The sequence below is a fragment of the Rhopalosiphum padi genome, chromosome 3, assembly GCF_020882245.1.
Source record: "Rhopalosiphum padi isolate XX-2018 chromosome 3, ASM2088224v1, whole genome shotgun sequence".
Classification (NCBI taxonomy): Eukaryota; Metazoa; Arthropoda; class Insecta; order Hemiptera; family Aphididae; genus Rhopalosiphum; species Rhopalosiphum padi.
This window is the reverse complement of record NC_083599.1, coordinates 6,201,750-6,228,530: the sequence shown is the minus strand read 5'-3', so window position 1 is coordinate 6,228,530 and position 26,781 is coordinate 6,201,750. Positions and strand designations below refer to the sequence as shown.

General features: G+C 25.8%; 2 protein-coding genes across 3 annotated transcripts; one reads left to right on the top strand and one right to left on the bottom strand.

Moving 5' to 3' along the window:
- Positions 1 to 1,669: 1,669 nt before the first annotated feature.
- Positions 1,670 to 10,120, bottom strand: LOC132924748 (actin-like). The gene is made up of 5 exons (XM_060989196.1): positions 10,093 to 10,120; positions 8,365 to 8,480; positions 3,474 to 3,713; positions 2,715 to 3,106; positions 1,670 to 1,790 (listed from the first exon to the last, which is right to left on the bottom strand). The coding sequence occupies exons 1-5, from the start codon at positions 10,118 to 10,120 to the stop codon at positions 1,670 to 1,672; spliced, it is 897 nt and encodes a 298-aa protein (XP_060845179.1).
- Positions 10,121 to 14,448: 4,328 nt separating this feature from the next.
- Positions 14,449 to 26,353, top strand: LOC132927683 (PHD finger protein 14-like). 2 transcript variants are annotated; one of them, XM_060992265.1, is made up of 18 exons: positions 14,449 to 14,892; positions 16,563 to 16,721; positions 16,840 to 17,018; positions 17,081 to 17,198; positions 17,254 to 17,382; positions 17,471 to 17,708; positions 18,310 to 18,414; positions 18,545 to 18,717; positions 18,780 to 18,951; positions 19,646 to 19,778; positions 19,849 to 20,005; positions 20,271 to 20,430; positions 20,486 to 20,624; positions 20,693 to 20,747; positions 20,864 to 21,024; positions 21,077 to 21,288; positions 21,566 to 21,674; positions 26,244 to 26,353. In XM_060992265.1, coding segments are annotated over exons 1-18 (2,412 nt in total). In that variant the 5' UTR covers positions 14,449 to 14,891; the 3' UTR covers positions 26,256 to 26,353. The 2 variants fall into 2 exon arrangements, with proteins under 2 accessions (XP_060848248.1, XP_060848247.1); XM_060992264.1 differs by lacking the exon at positions 26,244 to 26,353 and adding an exon at positions 24,302 to 24,403.
- The last annotated feature ends 428 nt before the right edge of the window (positions 26,354 to 26,781 follow it).

Sequence of the window (26,781 nt, the reverse complement as noted above, 5' to 3'; positions counted from 1 at the left end):
AAGTTACATTAATTGTTTATAAACTTTGAAGTTTATACATTTACATCAGTGAATTAAACCCATGAAATAATCATTTCTATTCAAATGAGTTTTGATGCTTTTTTTATAATTTTAAAATGGATAATCATAAATAGATACATACGAGTAGATTTTTTTTTCAATTATTGTAAATAACAATTTTTCGTAGTTAAAAAACTTTAAAATTTAATATGAAGTTCCTGATTATTTATTATTGCTATAGAAAAATATTAAAAATACATAGATACAATTTTTGTTTATAAACATTTGAACTTTAAAGTTCAAATTAATTATCAAAAATACGTCATCATCACGAAAATTCGCAAATTATATTGTAGTTATCTAAAATAAGTTAATAAAATGTTGATTCAATAAGGTGCTCATAAGTAGAGCATGGATTTGTATGCATTTGCATAATTATTCTGGTTGATCGTATATTCGTATGATTATGCTAAGTGAACACAAAATTTGTTTCATGATATAACGATTTAAAAAATGAAATTTTTTAGTGCATATTTTTGCATATTTTGACATTTTTCTATTTTAAGGGCTTATTTTACAACTATAATTGCATATTTAATCTTTTAGTGCATATTTCGATATTTTTTTTTGTTTTTTAGACATTTCTGAAATATATACTATTGTCTATTATAATATAAGAAAAAAGTATTATATTTTTATAGTGTAGATTAATATAAAAATAAATTAAAGCTATTCTTGTAGGAATGAACAGTTTTCCCAAATATGACATTAGAATCTAAGGTTCAGATCAATAATCGGGGAAATAAAATACGTATACCAAGATGATGAAAGTGACGAAAAAAATTAAGAAAAGTAGATAAGTATCTATAGTAGGGTTCTGTAATTTTTAAAAATGTATTGTATTAAATAAATGTTCAAAAAATAAATTTATTTTTATTAATTTTTTTACACATATCTTTATTTTTCATACATATTTTAACATTTTATTGCATTATATTTATGCATATTTGATTGGTTTTTAATGCATATAAATCCGCGCTCTACTCAAAAGTATTATATATTGAAACCAAAAATTCTTAAATAATTTAAACACAATTGTTTTTAAACATTTTAATTTCAAATTTGAATGAAATTACATATTTAATGAAGAATGACGAATAACGATATTTATGATGTTAGTTATTTTATTATAATTCAAAACATTATTCTTGGGGACTTTTACATAATATATTATGCATTTTACTAATCGTAATGACATTTTCAAAACATTTAGATTCATTTTAAGTTATTACCTATTTATACCATAAATAATTCACCTTCTTTTACGGTAAAATAGTATTTGACTCAAAAGCAAATAACAGTAACATAATATGGTATAAACATAAAGGAGATGGTAAACTGTGACAAAATTACACCTTTTCTAAAAGTTGATATATTATCTGCACCAAAAAAAAATTAACATTTTACAATCTACAACAAACCGATAAGATACATTATATTATACAAACTGCGACAATTTATTTTATATAAATACTATATAAATACTATGTAAATTACCGATACAATAACACATATACGTTAATTAGATATATATTTTATGGTATTGGTATAGCTATAGATTATGTACCAAAAATGATTTTTCTGGTAGAGTACTTAATATTTTTGTTGTTTAAGACCAATTTGGCTCTGCATGTTTTTTTTTTGAGCAAATCCATGCTGAATAACCGCTTATTTTGGAATTATATTTAAACTTAAAATTGTTCAGCACCAATAATTTTTTGCCGTTTTGGCTAAACATTTTTGTAAATTACGTTTTAAATACAATATTACACGACACAACATGTACTAATCTAACTTGTATTAATCTTGTACTTGTGAAGGAGCCGATATTTAGTATATTGTGTTAAAACTTAAATATAAATTCCTTAAAAATTTGTCTCCAATATAACATATTAATTAAATGATATATGTACATAATAACACACAGGTATATATGATGCATCATGCATGTATATACCTATATATGTTATCTAACGATATGTACATAGTATCTATATATTATATTATATTTATAAAGTAAATTGTCGCAGATTATATAATGTCAATTTTTTTTGTCGCAGTTTACATACAGCCAAATATAATACTATAACAATTAAATTAATATTAATAAAATTAAATTAAATCAACTAACTGGTCCAACTGTAATACTAACAGGTGAGTAAATAATATGTTTTGAGATATTATTTATAATAATATAAATTACTTTAATAGCAATGTCAATAATATATCTTTAAATAAACTTGGTGATATAGATAGCGTCAGCCTATATAATAGGATATAAAACTTTTACGTACCTATATTATTATATTGTATACTTTATACACATACTTAATGATATTATCAAATATTAATATTAATATTATTTTTTTTTTTGAAAACATTAATTCAACCTATACTGGTCCTACTGTATTACTAATAGTAAAATAAATTACTTTATCTAATATCAATATAAAAAAATAACATGATAATAGCGTAATAACTTATTAATGATATCGTATCCGCTTAGAATCGTTTTTCGTATACCGTGATATATTATTGAATTTAAATTTAACACATCCGTCATAGTGATTCACTGAACACCTACTGTACAGTAGAGTAGTACCCATTTGCCGAACATTTTAATTTTAATTTTAAGCCCATAATAAAATACTAACGCTTCATTATTGATGTTGACTATCATTCCATCCGGCAGCGTGTATCTCTGTTCCTTGTCCTTACCAAACGTTGCTAGTTCTTTTTGAAAGTCAATAGCACAATAGCAAAATGTTTCTTTCATGTGTTTAATCCTTTCCCAGTCTCTCGTAGTGGTCAAGCTATAACCTCGACTATTAATCATCTCCTTCAGAAACTGAGTTAAGTGCCATCCACCAACTGGTATATTTCGCATAGCTGATGGAATCGGATATCCTTCGTAAATGGGAACCACTTGTGTACTTTGGTACCCAGAATCGATCACCAGGCCAGTAGTCTCACCACAACTATATAGACAAAGTGTTGACTTATTCATCAACAACACTTTGGGCACGTTAAATACTTCGAACATGATCTAAAAAGCAATTAGTCAAAAACACTGATATCAGACAAACATTTTAGTTGATATCTTAAATTAAAATATTATAATGGCATTATTTTTCTGCTCTATGTAAAATTCCTACTCCTAATATTATATCTAAGTATTAATTTCATATTAATTACATTATAATATTTGGATTTTCAATATTTAAATTTATTTATTATTATATTTTCTGTTTTTTTTTTTATAAAGTTTGAGAAACTTTTTTATAGATTACCAACAGCAATTATTTAAATATTTTAATACCATTTTAGTGTAATTTTATTATGATTTATCTTAGTGTAATTATTATATTTTAAACAAATGTCTATTTTAATAATATATTTAATACAATATTAACCTCGAAAAGTTTATCACGACAAGGAATTGGATTGTGAGATGGTTCTGTGTGTAAAATCGCATAATTTTCTGGTGATATCAACAATTGTTCGTAGTACATATGGAACCAAACATCTTCCATAGCATCCCAATCAATAATGATGCAATTTTTTATTGGATCACTTATACTCAAAACACCTTGATTTTCTTTAGCAAACTGACCACCATACATGGTCCTCTGCGAATCTCCCAGCTTGACAATCTAATATAAACGTAAATGATAAACTAATATAAAAACAAGCGAGTATTTTATACAGAATTATTTTTCTAACTATGATTAAACTAAGAAATGTATGTGTATGTGTTAGTTTGTTAATAACTAGTTTTGTTTTTTAATATAATATATTATGTGTATTGAATTTGATAAATGACAAATATAAACAACTACAAATAACAAGTGTTTACACAATTTGGTAAATGAACGACTTATTAGAAACCTTGTATTCAATTTTCAAGCATTTTTACCACCTATTCATACATTTTTTATCGACATTTATAAAATTAAAAATATTAATTGTCTATGAATAGGAGTCAAAATATTTTGAAAAATATACCATGTATAAAAAAATGATTATCTTAAGACTTAGTAATAATTTCAATATTCTGCGGTTATTCGTTTTTGAAATATAAAAAATCAATTTAGTCAAAAATTGGTTTAGCAAAAAAAAAACCCAGTTTTTCTTTAATTTTTTGTTTTGTTTTTCTCGATTATTTTATACCTCTCTAAACAATAAACTAGATACATTTTTCTATCCACAACCACTCTCAAAGTAAAAAGGTGAAAGTAGGTAACCACTCTACAATACAATAGGTGTCGAGTGTATCTCATAATAATTGAAGAGTAGGTAAGTCACTGTAATGTGGAAATTTGAATTCAATGATAAATCATTACATACAAAAATCAAGCAAAAATGCTCCGTCAGTCTATCTATAAGTACATTTTATGATATATAAATACATGTATATTGCTATTAGAATAATTTATTTTAAAATTAGGAATACGTTAGTTTTAATTATTTTTTTCAAAAGTACTACATTAGAAAATATATCATTATTGTTTATAAAAAATATAATAATATACGTTAACAATTTCGAAGTACTTACTAATATTTTTTAATTACAAAAAATTACTAAAATCATTATTTATTTGTTTAAATATCAAATATTATCAAAATGTATACTTAATAATGTTTATAAAAAAAAAATTATTTAGTACAGTTTACGGTTAGTAGTTTTTTCTCAATTTTTTTTTCATGGTTATTTTGAAAAGTATTAGGAATTTCCTTCAAGAAACCACTATCAAAGTATAAATTAGAAACATTTTTACTGCCCCGAAAGTTGACAGTCACATAAAAATACAATAAAAAACTTAAAATAACCTACATAATTTTAAAATCAATTCATTGATTGTTTCACTTACAAGCTATTATTTTATTTTATACTATATTATTAAAAAAATAAATCTTAAATATAAAGTTTTAATATTATTTAAACAATTAATTCAATTTAAAATATAAACATAAGCTTTTTGAATACGAACATGAACCAATAACAATAAATATCTATAGGTAATAAGTAATTAATAAAATGTGTATCGTATATTATATCAAAAATTAACATGACAATAAGTATAATAGGAGGTTTATTTTATTTTCTTCGCCAAGCTTATGTGGCGTGTATCATTAATTAATTGCATTTTTGTATTTTATACTTTTTTTTCATTTAACTAAAATATATACCAATGTGTTAATCCATACATATTTCCTGCAGCTGTACATTTTTGCTAATTGTTTCGTCAGCCAAAATATTTTTCTGGATATCCATTGTTAGCTCGTGATGTATACATATAAATAGTATTTTCGGGAAATGTATTATGTAGGTATATAGTTTGATTTTATTATTATTATTATAGCAATTATACTTTATGAAAATCGTCTTTTTTATTCAATTTAAAAATGAATGATTACGTTATATCTGTTTAAGATATACCGCTTTTTGACTTCCGAACCGATTCACGCGAGTGCGCAACAAACGAAAAAGATTATTCCAGAACTTTTACCCCCTCTCCGCTGTGCCATCGATTAGCCCGTCTGAGTCCGTCTTCCCATCGTACGTGTACGCGCGTACCCGATTAGTCGTCTTCCGCGTTCCGCCTTTGCACGTACACGTGACGCCTATTTTCATCGATGCCCGTGACCGGTAAAAACCTCGTATTATCACATAATTTAAAATATTTGTTGTAAGTAAAAATAATGTCAAAGAGGTCTAGGGGGCGAGGCCCCTAGCCCCCTCTGAATCAGCTACTGATATTAGGTAAATTAAAGAAATTGTATTAGCTAAGCTGCTTAGCCTAAGCATAACACTAACATGATAATTTGAATATTAAAAAGACAAATAAACAGTCCAATAATTGGAAGTAGTAATTATAATAAAGATAATAAAATAATAAATTATTTTTCTATAATAATCTATTATTATATAATATTTTAAGTATTAGTATTATAATTATAATATAAGTACTATATTGAATACATGGTAATGAGCTCACATTTGGCGTATATTATAAATAAATAAATAAATAAATAGATAAATATAAAATTGCTTTAGAAATAAATAATTTTTTTTCAATTTTATAATAGGTCACTATTTAATATCAAAACTAACAGCACAATATTGAAACTTATGAACGAAAATTTGCCATGTCTCACGTGTGTAAGACGGAGACAACACAATGCGGGTACTACGTCCTCTTAATGATAATAATTTTTTCTCTGAAAATCAGTTTGGTTTTTTTGCCAGGTAAATCGACAAATGATGTTTTAGTTAGTACTTAGTTTGGACACAAATGTCAGAAATAAAATATTTTTAAAAGTATATTTTTAGATGTTAAAAGCATTTGATTCTGTTAATTATTTTAATTACTTCCAAGTTATAAGAAAAATAGAATATTGTGGTACCAAAGGTGAGCCAGGTATTACATTACAATTGATAAATTTTTTTTTTTCTAGTAGATTGGTATCAAGCTGTTAGACTTGGTAATATGACTAGTACTTCAAGAGCTTGATTACCTATAAATTGCAGAGTAACACATAAGACAGTTTTAAGACCTTTACTTTTTATTCTTTATTCTAATAGTTTACTAAAATTAAATTTGTGTGATATAATCATTAGTTTTAATGATTATACAGTTATTTTGGTGAGTAATAAAATGATTGTTGATTTATATAATTTTGCTAATTATACGTTAAAAATCGTAAAAAATTGATATAATAGTTTCTTGGATCTAAATTCTAATAAATCCGACTATATTTTTTTTTCAATTATATAAAGATGTAGAATCATTGATTATGCCAGAGGTTCCCAGACACCCTTAATCATTTTTTAAAAATCCTGAAGCACCCTATATGCTCTATGGCCTATAAACTAAAAATAAATTTCAAATAATTTCGCGGCACCCTGATTGGGAATCTCTGGATTATGTATACAAAATGCTGCAATATTAATGTAAGTTCGACCAAATACCTACCCACTGTGCAATAATGATAATATAACAATATGTATTACTCTTTAACATGTGATATTGCAAAATGTATTGGATATATGTAAAAATATCTAATAATCAGTTATCGTTTACCTGATAATATCATTAAAAAAAATATTTTATGAAAATATCTTTACAACGAAATTGAATTTGGAAAAAATATTGAAAAAAAAATTCAAAGTAAATATTTAATTACTCAGTTAATACCTAACTTTAAATATAAAATTTAAATCTTACAAAAAACATAAATTTCATATTTTAATAATTTTGAAAATAAAAAAATTTTCCTATATAGGTAAATATAAAATAGTAATGCCTCATCATTAAAGCATGTACCTATTTAAATACTACGTGTGAGTTATGACGTTGTTACATCATATATCTAATGTCTATAGGTACCTATTTATGTTATATTTATGTTATATACGAGTAAACTATTATACTAATAATGACCACAACAAATTGTATTTACATCACAGTTTTATAAAAGTTTAAGAAATTATAAATATAATAAATATAGGTTGAGGTACTTAAAATACGAGTACAATTAATTTAATAACCTCGCATTTAATATACTCAAATAAAAAATGGTAAAAAAAAAATAATTTTTAAAAATGTATAAATTAATCGTGCATAGGTACATAGTACCGAATATTATTATTTATATTTAAGTTTGTATTAAGTATTTAATTAGAAATTTGAAAACTCAAGAAGTATAATAATAATTTATTTAACGTTTGTAAAACGGAGATAAGGATAACGCATGTAGGTGTAGCATCCTATTAAAATAATATAAGTAAAAAAGTAAAATCCAATATAATATTTATTACCAATTACCAATAATACCACGGCAAAACGGCCATGACTATTTTTCCCATTTCGTATTTTAAATTGTTCTACTTAAATATTTTGTTGGAAAATCGATAGTATTTTTATTGAGATTTTGACTAGTCAAATACTAACATACTGTATGTATATGTTATATTCATTATTCAATATTGTTATTGGTATACTGTAATTGAATACAACATAATAATTTAAGCAATTATCAACATTTTTATATGCTAGTTCGTAATGGCCGTACGTAATATTATATTTTTTTAAATGTATACGTATACTATGTAATATGTATTTGCTACATAATATTACGTTTTATACGATTAATCTAATAATCCTCCAGTTATCAAAAGTCAAAAATCTACATATTATTCAGATCAATTTATCAGATAGTGTATAAAACTAAGATTTAATTTTAAAAATATCTCAAATAAAAATAAATTAAATTTTGTACCTTACAAAAATGATTACTTACTTCTTTCCGTTGTTTTCCATGCTTAGTTGGGATTAATAATTGAGGTAAATGTTCACCTGCATAACCCACTTTCAGTGAATAAGAACCGTTATCACATACTATTACGGGGTCACAATCTGGAAACGAAATGTAATTGTAAATACCAATTTTAGAGTTTAAAATCCTTTTTGAACTTACTATACATAAAGAAAAAAAGGTTGGGCTCTGTGGGTATCGCTCTGCTGTTTAGTAGAGATGGAGAGTAGTTCACTATAATGGATGTGTTAAATTTGAATGCAAAAACAGGTTAAGTTAGATTGGGTATCATTGTATACGAAAAACGATTCTGAACGGAGATGATTTAGCAGTCTAGGATATATTATATTATTACCTATATTTAAATTGTAGTATATCGTTATTTTACGCGATTTTGTAAAAAAAAAATAAATTTCATATGCTCATAAAATTTTAGATTCTAAACGAAGTGAGAAATGTATTGATTTTACAATGATGTATGTTTTTTTTTGTGTGTGTCTGTCATCACGTTTTGGAGTAGAAATAAATTATTTTATGTAATGGTTATTTAAGCTGTTTCAAATAATGCTTTGATTTTTTATTTCAGTCCCTCTTTGAAAAGGAAAATTCATCTAGTAGGTACTTTAGGGGGGGGGGGGTCAAAAGTAAAAAATGTTCAGTAGTTTTCAAAAGCGTTAGGAAAAACCTTAAAAAGTGACAGAAAATGGGAATTTTTACGCATAATCAGTTTTTGACAAAATCGATATTTTTATTTTGCTGTAACTCAAAAATAAATCATTTAAATACTTGAAACTTTCACCAAATGTTTGTATTAGCAACTTAGCATTATCTATTTACGATTTAATTTTCAAAATATTTTGAAAACTATTTATAGACATTAGACAATTTAAATTTTCTATTTTTTGTTTTTTTTTTTAAATGACTATAAAAAAATTGGCTGTCCAAAAAATCTTTAAAATTTAATACAAGGTTTATTATAAGTTGTACTTATCGTAGAAAAAAATCAAAAATCGTTAGTCACAATTTTCGTTTATAAGCATTTAAAGTTTAAATGTTTACGAAATATATCAAAATCGTGAAAATTTTCAAGGAATTTTGAAGCTGAAAATTCGTAAAATTATTTTGATTTATACCTAAGGTTAAAAAACCTAATACAAGGTTATCCATAAGTTTTCCTTGAAATAACTGTAAAAAAAAAATCCAGCGTCAATATAGAAAAATTTTATAAGTGTATGAAATTTAATTTTTTACGAAATTGCGTAAAATAACGATATATTGCAATTTAAATATGTATTATAATATAATATATCCTACTCATTATCATAGACTGACAAATCATCTCCGTTCAGAATCGTTTTTCGTATACAATGATACCTGTCATTGCATTCAAATTTAACACATCCATTATAGTTACCTACTCTCCATGTCTACTATACAGCAGAGCGATATCCACTTACATGCCTTTTTTTTTGTTTTTGAAATGCCTATAAGTAGTTTATTGATATGTAGGTATATGTAGTAAGTACTTTAAGTATTCTAACTATGCATTTTAAGCATTCAAATTCTTTACTAATTTTTCAATTTTTTTTAAGAACTTAAAAAACTCGATATCGACGATATCACGAACTTTTTCCTGTTCCTCTCGAGATTCGATATAACGAGAATCTACTGTATTTTACTTACACTAAAGTATGTTGTTTGAAAACTACTTACTTGAAAGATCGTCAGAGAAGCCTGACATAATTCCAGTACTTTACTTTTAAAAATATATTATCAAGTATAATCCGGATGTATTGTGTTTAATATTTAACACTATGAAAATTGAAATTAAATATTTTGTATCATATATTGTTTATCTTTATGTGTTGGGCGTTTCTATGCAAAACATATTATTTTCAAAAACTGAATTTTTTAGAAAACACCATCATGCAGTTATTACCACTATGCTATGTTTCGGCTTATCTAAACTAAGTAACTATTGCTTTCTTCCAAGATTATATTATTTACATGAAATAATAAAAATGATTGAATCTTTAACTTCAGTAAACCCCTCGGTGGTGGTGGTGGTGTGGGGGGAGTGTTTTCAATTATATTAATATTGTTATTATATAATTTAAAAAACGACACACCCATACACCCCTGTGGTGATAAATTATTTATGTGCTAACAATAGATTGCATGTGTGCAGATTTTCCGAGGGATTTTCTGAAAAAAAACCATAAAAAGTAGAAAAACTGGTCAAAAAAGCAAAAATAATCAGAAAAACTGGAAAAAAGCATATATTTAAAGAATCGTTAAAAAAAAACACTCAAATTTTATAATTGAGCGTGTTTTAATATTACATACACTTCCATAGCACTCTGCTACATTTTAAGTCAATCCATAAAAATAAGCAAATGCTTTAAGTCCCGAGCCCTGCTTATCATCTAATAACTATAAATAGGTATATATAACAATATTATATACATAACTACATAAGGCATATAACTCGGGTTTGTATGTATATTTAAACTAAAATACCATATTGTTGGTTAATTTGACTAAATGTTTAAATTATTTTCTTAAATTAAAGATATTTTTTTTTATATAAATCCTATTTTTATCGTACTGTAAAATATAATCTTTGTATAACAATGAGTCTTTATTAATTTAATGTACATATTTTTGTATTCGTGGTTTTTCAATAACTGTGCTGTATAATCACATTGGATTGATAAAAAATGTTAATTGTATCTTGTATCTTAAACTGATAAATAATTGATGTTTGTAAATTTTTTAAATGATAAAATATTCTATATCAAATGTTAATAATATATCATATTAAAATTTAATATCAAATAAACTATTTTGTATTTTTAATCAATGCGTTGCATTAAAGTTAACAGATAAAAACGTTCTCAATCGTGTTATTAAAAAAGATACGGCCGATAAGGACTGTTCTCAATCGTGTTCTACCCCTCAAATCTAAGTAGGTCATAAACTTATAACACCACGAGAGAACGCATACGGCTCGCGTATCTGAATGATCACGCTCCGTCGTTTTGAAGCCACATTTCTCCCACCGTATCATGAGAGAACGCATACGGCAATATAACCGACTATATATAGAAAAAATATTTTACATACAATTTTATTGTACGGTGTATTTGATAAAATTCTCGAATACATGACTTCGAGAGCCCATGTGCCCATATCTGCAGATCTGGAAGAAAGTAATAGCATAATTTTAATAACTGCAGATAGATAAGTAGTTAGGTTATTATACTTAGTTATTCTCCAGCACTCGTGAGTGTAGAAAATTATATTACCAGAGTCCAGAACATAACTTACAATAACTTTAATTAACTTTTTTACTTATTCTATAAAAATATGTTGAATAGAATACTTAGGTGGACCACGTAGAAACTACAAAAAAAATATTAGGTATATAATAATATGTACAAATGTATAAGGAGTTTAATTAAATTAGTAATATTTCTTATACATAGAAATAACAAATTAATAGGAACTTGTTTCTGCCAGATATAAATGCTACGTTTTTCAAAAAACTCTAAAACCATTTGAGGATATCTATTACAAATCTCATTTGCATCCGCCAAACAAAAATGTATAATAATATTATCACAGGAAATGTACATACTAATATGTAAAATATACCAAAATATATTTAACACAAATCTTACATAGTTCAATTCCGGCTATTAGTAATGTAAATAATATTTAGATTATAGTTAATATCTGATTTAAAAAAATTAAATTCATATAAAAATAAATACTCGCATTTCATACAATTCTAGTAGTGAAAAAAAAAATTAAGTTTTGGAATTTTCTGAAGCAATTCTTTATTATTTTTCTTTTTTCTTTAGCTAGTTTTTGGTCAGCTGCACCACTAAACTTATAATTCGCTTAATGTCCGTAGCATAGTATATTTTAATATTTATATTTTCTAATAATTTATTGAAAGGTAAACCGTAAACATGAATGTCACAAACACAACACTGTCAACACTAGCTGTTATCTGTTGAAATTACGTCGAGACCGAGTCGACAGTCGATAATGAAATATAATCATTAATCAAATACGTATTTTACTATTTTGTATTGAACATTTGAACGTTTAAAAATAAACCATTGTCCATTCATAACTTTCAAACAATTTTTATTAGATCATACAGCTTTTCACTGTGATTGGGTCATAGACTAAAACCTATAAACAACACAGGCACAGTGCACACAGCTGTGATGCATTATATTGCATTTATAGTTATTCTTGAATTGTTGCCTGTTGGTAAATATTACTTATTTATCGGTAGGTATTCATATTTTTAAAATGATAATAATATTATTTTATTTTAAAAATGTTCTATGAAATTTGTAACAAGAACGTATATTATGATGTATTTTGTGAAAAATTGCCGCCCATTAAATCACCTTCAAAATTACCGCTCCGGGGCGATTGCCTCCGTTAAATGCGGCTCTGCGTGTAACTCAGTTGTACATAAACATAACGTACAACACTACAACAACATTTTGGTGATTTACATAAACTATAGTAAATATTATTATTAGATACGACTGATCACGATTATCATCAGTACGATAAAAAGGCTCTATAATATGTCAAACTGTCAAAGTGGTTTTATTTGTTATGACATAATGTGATTCAAATGTTAAGAATCACGGGCTATGCAAAATAAATACTCGAAGTCGTTAGCACAGCTTTAGACAGATCGGTATAGATGCAGTTTAGTTCCCACTCGATTTTTACGATTTTTTTTGCTCCAAAATGTGTGTTTTAAAGCACTGAATAGAAAAGTCTAATTCTAAAATGTTCGCAAATTATTATTTTGGAAGTTATAACTTTCCAAAGTTTACAATTTTACGCATTTGCGCATGCATACGCGAAACGCTGTATACTTAGCTCTCCTACGTTTTCGTATTAATATTAATACAAATTTTAGTTTTTACCCTGTGACCTACACGAGGTGGTTTTGCATAGCAAGTCAAGGGATATTTTAGATTTTCGGAGAGGAGCGACGGCGCCGAGGAGCGTAGTCACTACCGAGGGGTATTGTGAATTGTGATATCGAGTTGTTTTATAAGAGGTATCAATGTTTGGAAAATGAAAGATTTACTCACGAAAATAAAACATTATCAGTTATATATTGTCGTTTGAAAGTCATTAAATACAATAATCTAAGTACCTACAGTGTACTGTACTCTCGATTATCCGCGGAATTGGGCGGCAGAGCATCTAGTATCCACAGATAAGATAGCGAATTCCGCGGATAATCCGCCAAATTAAAATTACGAATTAAACGTATCAACAATTACCAAAAACTAAAAAGTATTAATATGTATTAAACAAGCGTATTGTATTTCACGTCGTTATCGAGTAATCGGCTATCACAGCCCAATTAAATCGATAATGATGACTGATGATGTATAAAGATATATATATATTTATATACATAGGTGTACATAGGTATGTAGATGATTTCGCGGAAGACAACGGATAATCCGCAACGCGAATAGTCTGCTCGCGGATAATCGAGAGTACACTGTGTAATCTAAACTTTTCAGCAAAATTACTTTAGATAAAAATATTATAATTAGATAAAATAACAATCAAATACTAAAAACATAGGAAAGAAAAGTATACAGCGTTATATTTATTATAATTTTTTAGTTAGATTTCTGTATTCAATGCTTTAAAACACACATTGGGGGGGAGGGGAATCGACAAAATCGCGTGGGAACTAAACTGCATTTGTTCGGATAGATAACGATCTATTACGTACGTCGGTTAATAATTTTTACCAATTACTAATTAGAAATAATTACAACGAACCTGTTGTTCCGGCGCACGAACATTGAACTATACGATAAGGTGACTATACTATGTCATAATTCATGATTAATATATTACAGTTTAAACTGTTTAAAGCGCGCACGAATTGGGATGCTGAATTGATATGATAATAATAATCAGTATCACGGATAGATATTATCAAAGTGTGAAACAACATATGATCGTTTCATAATTCATTCCGCAGGTTAAACGCCGCCCTGTTTACACGATTCGCGTACAGTAGGTAGTTAGTTGTTGTAGTTGTACCACTTGTACCCACTACCTCGTTAAAATTCAGCAAAATCATTTTTGTTGATACCAGGAACGTGGTCAGTGCTACTATCTTCAATCGTAGCCCATAGATGTATAGCAATTACATTTTTTATTCCAGTATATTTATCTCCGGGGAAGTAAAACGCATTGCGATTTGCGAAACGCCCGCGCTCTAATGAATGCTCACAATGGCCGGTTTGGCATTGGTCGCACACGCTCACAATTATTATTAACAGTTTCACTCGCGTAATTAATTATGCCCATAAATTGCATATTATTTACGAACTCATTGAATTCAATTGCATTATTGTTTCTCGTTCACTCGTTTTTCAATGTTAATTGAATACAAATTTTATATTGTATTAACTTGAAGGATATACGTACAGAAAAGTAAGTTTACCAATTGTTATCATCACATACCCACACTACTTAGTAATTTCTACTTCTGCAGTCTTTATTATTTATATCAGGCATCAATTGCTTTCGTAGTTTCGTCTGCTTAAAAATAGGATATTTACTTATGTTTATTATTAGTTTAAATGTCAATGCCTATTCTTAGCTTTTTTTAAAATACATTTTTTTGTTATTCTGTATATTATGTAAAAGAGTTTACAATATATATAATCTGTCTCTATCCACAAATCTAATTTTAATTATTTTAATGTTTTGGTAAACAGATATGACTCATACTAGATGATATATACTTAGGAAAAACTACTATTAACGAGTGTTAAACAATCTTAAAAAGAAGTGAGGACTCATATACACATATCTCATTAATCTTTTTTTTTTTTCTTTTTTTTTTAAATTTGTCTTTATTTTGAAACATTACGATCTATACATAGTTTGCACAATAAGTAATAAGTATGAAGATAAAAATTTGGGAGTGAGTGATTACATAGTAGAAAGTCTCACATTAGAGACACCTATGACTTAATATTTAAGAAATAAAAATTTGAATTTAAATTTACATTAAAATTTGCATTATTTACATTAATTTACATTGAGTACACGTTTTATACAGTTTTTAAGTCACGGCACCAGTTCCGTTTGAGTCTTCTCGCCGGGTTCCCATCTCATTAATCTTATAAACATAACAAATAATGTCCAGATGAATTAATTTTTATTATAAGCCAAAGTGAATTAATATAATGTTATCAATTGTAAAGGTGTATAGGCCATCTTATAGATTTTTATTGATCATTTTAAAATGAGTTATGATGGTAAAATATAACAATTTTAAAATGCTTATAACTGCCTTTGAAATTTCAATTAAAATAAAAGCCAACGGGGTATCTTAGTAAATACTTTTAAATTTAATATTACATAAATTTACCCTTATTTTAAAACTATCAATTCAAAATCAATTCTGCTGTACATGAATTTGGTATTATGTATATTTGTAAGATGGAGATAACATATGCGAGTGTAATGGTTTCTTAAAAATATTCAAGAGGGCTAGCTAGTAAGACAAATTAATTTTCCAAAAAAATATTCGAATTTGATCAGAATTGTATAAGTTTGATAACTTATAATCAGTAAAATCAAATTAACGACAATATTTCCATAAAAACTATGTGTCAATAATACAAGTATTAATTTTATTTTTGAACATAACAATAATATATTATCAGTAATTTGTATTAGTACTTTAATATTTGTAATATGCTAAAATCACATAGATTAGATCTAGTGTAAGATATAACTATTTGTTATCTAATTGCCCTTGAGTTACATACTAGGTTGATAAATGTTTACTATCAATCTTTATATTATCTATGTTTTAATTACATTATTATGTGTAACATAATAATTACTAGTTAAAATATATAAATATTTAATAGTTATATTAAGTAAAAGTTTGATAGGAGTTTTATTTAGGATATTATATTTACAATAAGGGTTATTAATACTTTTTATAGGGGTAAACAAATCAAGACTTGATCTATTAATTCTCTGTATAATTTAGTATATTACTAAGATTTAAATATTACTAATATTATATTAGAAATTGCAAGCTGAGGCAATATCTGTACATAAGATTTTTATAATTTATATAGTGGAACGTGGACCTGGTAAAAGAAGAATTAAACCTCCTGTTAACCTGGAATTAATAGATTTTTATAGTGAAAGTTCATCTGATAGTGATTTCAATATTGAAGATCACTATGTTAATAGTGAATCAGATTCTGGAGATTCAAATTTCAGTTTTACTGATGGTATGTTTAAAAAAAATGAATTTAATTTAATTGATTTTATAATGTTATTTTTTTTTTTATTTAATTCATTGTACATTCTTAAATATTTGTATATATAAATATATACATATTTCAAAAGATGGTGGTAATAAAAAAAAAACTGAAGAGGATGATGGTAATAAAAAAAAAACTGAAGAAGATGATAGTAATAAAAAAAAAACTAAAAAAGATGATGAAGATAATATTAAATGTAGCAATGATAGTATGGCTATTGATTGTAGTAATCTCAAGACACAAAAAAAAGATGATTCTATGAAAGTAATACCTTTAACTGTAATGTAAGATTGACTTACTATTTAAACATATTAAACATTTTTCAGGTGAATATTAAAGAAATAGTAGATACAATTCGTATTTGCAGTATTTGCTTAGGTGATGATAGTAATGAGGTGAATGAGTTAATAGATTGTGACGAATGTAGTATATCAGTTCATGAAGGTAAATACTTTACAATTAAAGTAATCATAGTAAATTATAAAACATTTATTTTTAGGTTGTTATGGCATCTCTGATTCTGAAAGTGTAAATTCATCTATTTCATCACACTCCATGGAACCATGGTTTTGTGAAGCTTGTAAAGCAGGAGTAGAAAATCCTACTTGTGAATTATGTCCCAATTTAGGTTTGTAAATTTTTGAAAATATTTTGTAAACTATACATCTATAACTTTTGATTGAATATATATATATATATATATATATATATTTTAGGCGGGATATTTAAGGAGACAGATAATGGAAGATGGGTTCATTTAGTATGTGCTCTTTATGTACCGGGTATAACTTTTGGTGATGTTACAAGTCTCAGTAAACCCAAGCTATTTGCACATGGCACACCTCAATGGGGCAATAAAAGTTGTACTTTATGTAAAGATTATAGATTTAGTAGCACTGGAGTGACTATTTCATGTGACGCTGGAATGTGCCGAACACAATTTCATGTTACTTGGTATGTATAAGAATATATACTCGGTAAAATATAATATTTACTGTTAAGTTAGGGAAAAATTAATAATTACAAATTAGACCTTTTATTTTATCATATTTTAAAGCAGTTTTTTAACTTTTATATTATGGCAACACACTATTAAAAATTTTCATACTTTGTGACACACAATAAAAAAAAAATAAGAATAATAACTATTAATTTTTGTAATTATAGTGTCAACAAGGTTCGTACATTTAATATTAGTACTTCCCGCGACACGTTTGAACTTACCCGGCAACACATCAGTTGAGAAACAATGTTGTAATGTAATGTCTCTTTTCTTGCATTCATACAAAATTTCCCTTCATTTTTATAAGATATAACCTTCATCACACTATAGTAGTTCAGCCAGATATTCAACTATACTTATTAATCTATATTTATTATTTTATTCAATTTTTTACCTAACTTAATTTAATACTTATTACAGTAGTTGAGCTTTATTTGACTTGATTAGATGATTTATCATATTTTGACCACAGCTTAAGCACACACACACATGCACATAAAATAATCTATTTATGCAAAATAATTTTTATAAATATTCTATAATATTAATTAGTTCTCAACAAGAAGGTGGTTTATCAGATGTAACAAGTCCAGAAACTGACCAATCAGATCCATTTTATGCTCATTGTAAGATGCATGGAGACAAACTGATAGTGAAGTTAGTACATCCATTTATCAAATAAATAAGTGTTATTTTTTAACCATGTTAATTATTATAAAGTTAATTAAATTGATAATTATTATGATTAATTATTCCGAAATTTATCAAGTTATTTTTAATTTTTAAGGAATAAAAAAAGAAATTGGCAAATACTTCAACTAAGAACAAACCAAATGAAATTAAAGCATGAGCAGCTGTCTTCAGAAAAATCAACTACATGGCAACGTAATCAGCGATGGCTTAAAAGATTACGATCCAAGTATAAACAAACTAAAGAAATCAGTATTAAAACAGAGTCAAGTTAGTAATTTTACATTATTTATTTGTATTCAAATTGATATATTTATATATATTTTTTATAGCATTTAAATCAAAAGTTCCTCGTGCCATTACAACATCAGCTTCATCATGTCGAGCCCTTTGGTTAAAAGCTGACTTAATGGGTATAAATACGACCTCTCAAGAGGTTATTGAAAGACAAATAAAAGAATTGCGTGATGTACCAAAAAAATGGAATGTACCGCCTGCATTTAGGTTAGATATTATTTATTTATTTTAAATGGGTCAGGCTCAAGTACATAATTAATATATAAGCAATAGTTTTTTAATTACTAAAATTGCAAAATTAGATACAATATTAAGGTAATATAATGTTATATAGCTATGAATTATTATTAATAAGGACTAAATTACAATAAGTTTCAAATGAGTGAAAGTTTGGTGAGGTGAAAATATCAATATCAATATTTAATTTATTTATTGCTTATATAATTCTGTCAATGGGAGTAATGGCCGTAGCCAGGAGGGATTAGGGTTCAGGACCCCCTCCCCCAAATTTTATAATAATATCTACAGTCAGAATTAACTGAAGAATCTTTACATAGCCCATGATTGAGTTTTTATAAAATAAAATAATTTATTAATGTCATACTACAGCACACACATGGTCTTTAAGATTGTATTTTAATATGTAATGTACTTTAAACACTTCGTTATAACTAAAATTAGATTGTATATAGTTTTGAATCACATCTAATTTTATTTATCACTTAATTAGAAAGTACTTAGGCTAAATTATGTAATCATTTCAAATTTTTAAAACAATGAACAAAATTCTAAAAGCCAGGTCTTTTAGACCATGAAGCGTGTGCTCTAGGGTTAAATAAATAAATATATATATATACATATATTTTTTTTTTGCTTCTATAAATATTTTTATCAATTTTAGCTTGGAATTTGTAAGTTATTTCTCAGATAGAAATTTAAGATTGACAAAATTAAAAAATCAGTTAAAACATTTTACTGACCAAAACAACAAACTCCGTGATGAACAAAAAGTTGTACAAGAAAAATATTATCAAGTAATACAATTATTTAATAACATACCTGAATTAAGTAATATGTGCTTTATTTTATTTGATTTTTTTGCAGGAGTTAAAAAAAAATGAAATTCAAAAACAAAAAAATTTGGAACTTGAAAATGTTATTAAAGCATATCATAATATAATTAATTTGTGCAATCCTTATGCTAATATTTTAGATGTAGATATATTTGCTGAAGAAGTTCAAAACGATCATTGTTCTTATAGTGAGTTAAATTTATTTTGTTATAAAACCTTATTAATCAATAATTTGTAAAACATCTGGATATTTGTTATATTCCGTTTTTATAATTTTTATTTACTAATAAACAGTTCAACTCCTACTCTTGCTGTTTTAAAAGCAGGTATTGGATTTTCAATAAAACATAATAATAGGTATTAAATTTATTATGTGGTTTTTATAATCCATTATTATGCCATATGTGTATGATCTTATAGTATATAATTAAACTCTAATATTTGGTTTTTCAGATAATGTCCAATTAGATTTGTATAATAAATGCAGTATTTGTAGTCATACAAATGATCAACATTTACTGGCAAAATGTGATACGTGCAGATTATACTATCATTTACGTTGTTTAAATCCACCACTGACTAGAATGCCTAAGAAAACAAAATTATTTGGATGGTAAATTAGAGTATTGAATATTTTAGAAAAAAATGTACTAAAAAATATGTTACAGGCAATGCAGTGATTGTGAAAACAGTAATTCTTTTTCTGAACAACAAACCGTTGATAAAAATGCACCTAGACAATTAAGATGTGGTGGAAAAGAGCAATCATCAGATAATCATAAATCTTCACCATTTATTGGTAACGATGTAAGTATTAAGTTTTTAATAAAATCAATGGTTTATTTATTCAATTAAAAACTAATAAAACATAATAGTTACAGGACTTCAATAATTTGACAAAACAGTATAAAATGCCTAATGGACATAAAAGTAAGTGCTTAAAATATTTAATAGTTAAGATTTAATTAAGATGGTTTATCTAAATGTGTTATAAAATAAATGTGTAATGTGTAATACACTAATTTATATGAATATTATTATTTTAGAAGATAAAAAACATGAACAGAATAAGAAAAAAGATTCCAATAAAATCATAACAAATCAAGTTAAGGCTCACAAGCGCAAACATAAGTATGATGGAGATAACAGTACTTCAAATTTGGAACCATCTGATAATAACCTAACCCAACATGGAATTAAGCTATTTGTAAGTTTTGATAACTTTAAAGATTCCAGTCATTTAAAGGTTTTATATTTAGATTAAATCTGTACCAAGTACTAGTGGAGTCAAAACAACATCATCAAAATTACTTATTGGATCACCAGCAGATACAACACTACATAATTCTAAAATAACCAAACCAGAAAAAAGTATTACACCACTAAGAATCAGTACGATATCAACAGATATTATGTTGACTCCTAAATGTAAAACTTGTCATACAACCGGAACTAGAGCTACAATGGTTCAGTAAGTAATATAAATACAAAAATATTGAAGTAATTAATTTATAGCTGATGTATTATGATGCAGATAAATGATTATGAGATAATTTATTTTAATTGAGTAGTATGGAAACCTTTATTTTGTTGATTATATTTTAGTTGTTTGTTTATAATAATACACATTGAATATAAACAAAAACATTATTTTTCTATCAGTAATTCAGACAAAAAATAAGATTAAAATATGTTAAAAAAAAACTAATATTTAATTTTAAATATCTTTACTTATTTTATTTCTACAGGTGTGATGAATGCAGTGAACATTTTCATTTTTTTTGTCTCGATCCTCCTGTAAAAAAAACACCAAAAGTTATTGGTTATTCATGGCACTGTGAAGAATGTGATCCAACGGTATGAAAATTGTTTTTTTAAAGTATACTATTAGAAATTTGTAGGGGCTAGATTTATATACTATAAAAATCTTAAAAATATGCATTTATGCACTTATTTTGTAGAAATATATCCTTATAATTAAAAAATATGCAAAAAAAAATATTTAATTTTATTAATTTTAATACTCGTATCTACAAAACATTAATACATTTAAACAGAATAAAACTGAGCCATCTGTAGAAAAAATACCTTTATATTCGGCAACAAAATTTTTTAAGTCTACTAGACGTTGTTGCTCTAATTTTTGGCATTTTTTTAAATATCAATAAATAAAATTTAATGAAAAAAATTACGTGCACTTAGATAATGACAAAACGAAAAATGCAAAAAAAAAATATGACTAAAATATCATTCACAAAAACTTACTCAATAATTGATTATAACAGATAACTAGTTCTAGTAGAATTTCTATAATATACTAAAATAACACATCACTATATCAGATAAGATAAGATTTCTTTCGTAAATTGTATAAACTATAAATATAACTATATTCGTAAATATGTCATTTATAATCAATATATTATATATTTAGCATTTAAAAATCATCTATATGCTAAAAAACCTTATAACACAAAAATATGCTGTACATGTCAAAAAAATGGCAAAATAAAACTTTTTATTTAAGATCTATTGACTATGAATCAAACTTGTAGCTTATCTAGTTACTTTTTAGACTGTTTAAAAAAAACATACTATGCATATAAATCCTAGCTCTAGTCTATACAAACACATTTGATTAGCATATAAGTATTATGAATAATTAAGCATTTTTTGAAATTAATTCCTATATAATCATGCAGAGGCGGTTTTTAGAGGGGCATAGGGACCATGTCCCCCCAAGACATCTTACTCTTTATTTTGTTATATATATTCATTGATTTAATTATATATAATTTTTATAATATTAGTGTAAAAAAAATATTACCCCCTCTCCACCCTAGGCAAAGAACTAAAGCCGCCCCTGTACCTATAATCATGATGCATATTCTATGTGTATAACCAATTTGATTACCTAATTATTGTATAAAAAACTATCATGCATTTTTTGCATTATTGTTTAAAAGTTTTTCTAAAGATAACTCAAATTTAATGTTAACTATTTAAATTTAAAAACTGCTGGAATAATGTTTTGTTACCCGTTACTAGTTAAAATCAATTTTGCAATATTTATTAATTTTTAACTATTCATTATAAAATAATTTATTAACATTTACTTTATATTTTTAAAAGTATGTTGTATATTATCCATGATTAAATTCCAAATTAGTAAATTGATAAAAGTCTTCTCACTAAAACATTGCTGATTATTAAGAGGACGTCACACCTGCATATGTTGTTGACGCCTTAAAAATGTACAAGATGGGAAATTTTCATTCAATACCAATTTTGTACTTAGCTTTAATATTAGAGTAAATTATTCTATGATTAGACTTATGGTTATAATATCTATGATTTCTTGTTGGTTTTTTATGCTATTTCAATTTTTATTAAAGGTTTGAACTTTCTTATTTTAATAATTTATAAAATTATAACATGTTTAAAGATTAATGTCATAAACAACCAATAACAAAAAACTGATACTTTAACTTTGATCATAGGTCACTTCATTCTAATATTAAAGGTAAAAACACAAAATGGATTCTACTGAACTTAACTTAAATTTGCTATCTTGTACTTTCCTAAAAAGAACATAACTCATGCGGGCGTGGCTTCTCATAAATAAAATAAATGTTAGATTTAACTAACTACTATAGTTACCATTTTTTTTAGTTTTCAAAAAATAATATTTTCGAAAATGATGAGGAAAAAACATTTTGGTTATCAAATTTTATAAGGATACTAGTGGGTTCTATTGCTGGACGAAATATATAAGTATAATAATTTAGTATAATAAAAAACAGAAAAGCAATACTCAACTGCTGGAAATCAAAAAAAATAATTTAAAATTAGTTAGTATTAAATTCAAAAAAAAAAAAAAAGATAATAGTCAATATAATTAAAACAAAAATATTATAAATATAAAACGTATATGAATTATTAGAGCTGAGTTTACTAATTTGAAGATATAAAGTAACCACATTTTTGTCAATATTCGTATTTATATAGTTATTTTTATCACGAGTAACTAATTATTTTTCAAGCTTTATAAAAATAAAACAATATTAACAGAAATTTGTTGATTTTCTAATAATCTCGTTGTTACGGATATATTTTTCAAATTGGTATTCAATTTTAAGCCATGCTGATTATTATAAACAATTATAATCATTAAATATTCTTCTAAAGCATATTGAAGACCATTAAGATCCATCACGGCAACAACAATAACTCTCCACTTCCTCCTGTCCATTAACACTTTATCTGCGTTGGGGCTGGACCTAAATCATCTTTAGTTCTTTCTAAATTCATCGGTTCAACATCTCATGATATAGCTCTTCTTCGTCTTGTGTTTAATTTCCATTTTTTTATGCTCCACTGTATTTCTTTAAATCTCCATACATACCTGCTCGTCTTATTGTTTATGATTTCCATAATATTGGCTTCTCTATACATATAATGATGCATGTATGACGTATGCATAGGTGTGCGTAGACTTCTGAGTCAATTATGGTTAAATTCAATCTGATCATCCACCCCCACTGCCATGGCACCGCCACACAAGGAAAAAATTATAGAAATTTTCAATACAAACTTCGAAGTGACCTTTTTGTTGGTGACTGGAAAATGTAAACAATCATTTTTTGTTATTTCACACATACAATTCATCAATATTGATTTAAAATTTTAACCAAATATAATCTAATAAAACAATTCAAAAATGTTCAAAACATAATATATAGTATTAACAATTGTCAATTAACAATAATATTTATTTATTATTATAAATTATTCATTATGTAATTTATATGTATATTTACATAAGTACATAACATACATTATTATCTTATCAAATAAAAAAATTAAATTGTTATACTTTATAAGATAATTCTACGATTTCTTTCAAATCAATGTTTAAATTCTACAATGACCAGGTCGGTCCATCATGAGGTCCATCATAGTTGATGTTACCTGTTGCTTCTTGTTTGATAGACATATATAAAATAGTATTCAATTGTTCTTAGTTCATTGTGGATCGAAGCTTGGTTTTAATAACACTGTGTTTAGAATAGGCTCGTTCACAGCCACAGCTTGTAACAGGAATAGTAACTAATGACTTAAGAATAATAAAAATATTTTTAAAAATTGTTGATCGATCACTGTTGAGAAATTTTATCAAAATTTAAACTTCTTTAGTTGTTGTTCCTTTTAATGTTTCAGTGTTAGCCATGTTTTTTAATAATTTTATTTCGTTAACATTAATGTCAAATAAAGTTTTAAAATATAAAATATCTTCTTCTGTAGTCTAGAGATTAACCCAATTGCCAACGCTTTCGATTAATTTAAGACTTTCTTGGTTGAATCCAACGTTTAATCCAGATATAATTTGATCAAATGCAAAATAAAAACAAGAATGTTTCATTTCATCTTTTTAGTTTTCTCGAAATATTGATAATCATGGTTGTCACCAAAATTTTTTGATATTTTGTTTTTTTCATTAGTCAGTTCAATAGTCAACTTATCACATCTCGGTAGACAATCAGTAATCTATAAATGTGTGATCTATGATCTTTAATTTATTTTGTTATCAATTTTCTACGGCTATAACGCTTTATTACTTTCTAAGATACCAAGTACCCACCCACGTATATATAAATAAAAAATAATTCATAATATATATTTTTTATTTTTGAATTTTTTGGAATACTTAGATCCAAGAAGTGATTCTTATAACTAGTGCATTATCGTCTGAAAAATTTGTTAAATGTCCACTTAATGATAAAGAATTTAAATCATTAATTTGTATGTTAATTAAGATTGGAGATAACGAAGTGCCATGTAGGCACCACATTTTATTAATTTTTGTAATTATGGTTTTTTTTTTTTAATTTTTACGTATGTATTTAGAATGTGAAAATAAATATTATATATAATTGTTGAAATTATACAACAACATTTTTTATTAGTATATACCTATTTTAATTCATTCTTAGACACAAGCCATCACTGATGTAATTACTTATAAAGTTATAAAGAATACAAATACAGTTTCTAAGTCAATTATTTAATTAAATATTAACCATAATAAAGCAGACATTATTTGTGTGTATTTATTCTTATATATTAATTAATCTATAGTATTATATTAATGGCCAGTATATAAGTATCAACTATTATTTTAAATTTTAAAATGTAAATATCACATTCTGATAGTTTTATGTATGTTACTACTTCGGTATTTATAGAAAAAATATGGTATGATTTTTAAAATGCATTAACACCTAGGTTATTAATAATCTTGTCAAGTCTATGTTTAATGACATTTTATTAAATACTTGACATACATAAGTCAATAAGAAATAAAATTATAATATTAACTTAAATTTAGTAATTTGTTTAATAATTTGTTTTTATATTTTTATATAGGACAGTGACTAAAAAAACTTGGAAGCATTATTATACAACATTATTATTTTTAATGATTATTTGTATTACATTTTTTTAAATAATAAAAAGATAAAGAATTTTGTATTGCATTTGTTGTATTGTTAAATAAAACCTTTAGAGTCCATTATAAATATTTAACAATAATAATTGATAATTTTATTTTTATACAAATTATTGTTTTCTAGTTTAAGTTTAAACAATTATTTTACAAACATTGCCCAATTCAATTTCCGGATCATTTCATCATTGATAAGCTGATATTTTCCATTAGTTAATAGACAATAATAAACAGTAATGGATAGATCATTTTTTGGCCTATCAGAAAATTGTAAGAGAACCTCTACATAGCAAAAAACTACTTGCTCCGCTCACAAATGTATGATCATTGATTACAAATATTACAATGTCAAAGGCCATCGCAACGCGAGTGACAGTCCGGTCATCACAATTGTTCATTTTCCCTCCCGTGTGGTCAAGCTGTGATCGCCGCGAACTTGTCGCCGCCGTCACGGTCGGC

Bases quoted from the DNA above. Each gene is read 5' to 3' on its own strand.
- LOC132924748 (XM_060989196.1), bottom strand. From the start codon at position 10,120: ATGTCAGGCTTCTCTGACGATCTTTCAA. The intron at 8,481-10,092 runs GTAAGTAGTTTT...TTTCGTTTCCAG, and splicing joins CTTCTCTGACGATCTTTCAA to ATTGTGACCCCGTAATAGTA. The intron at 3,714-8,364 runs GTAAGTAATCAT...CGTTTATATTAG, and splicing joins ATGGAAAACAACGGAAAGAA to ATTGTCAAGCTGGGAGATTC.
- LOC132927683 (XM_060992264.1), top strand. The intron at 18,718-18,779 runs GTTAGTAATTTT...TATTTTTTATAG, and splicing joins CAGTATTAAAACAGAGTCAA to CATTTAAATCAAAAGTTCCT. The intron at 20,006-20,270 runs GTGAGTTAAATT...TTGGTTTTTCAG, and splicing joins AAACGATCATTGTTCTTATA to ATAATGTCCAATTAGATTTG.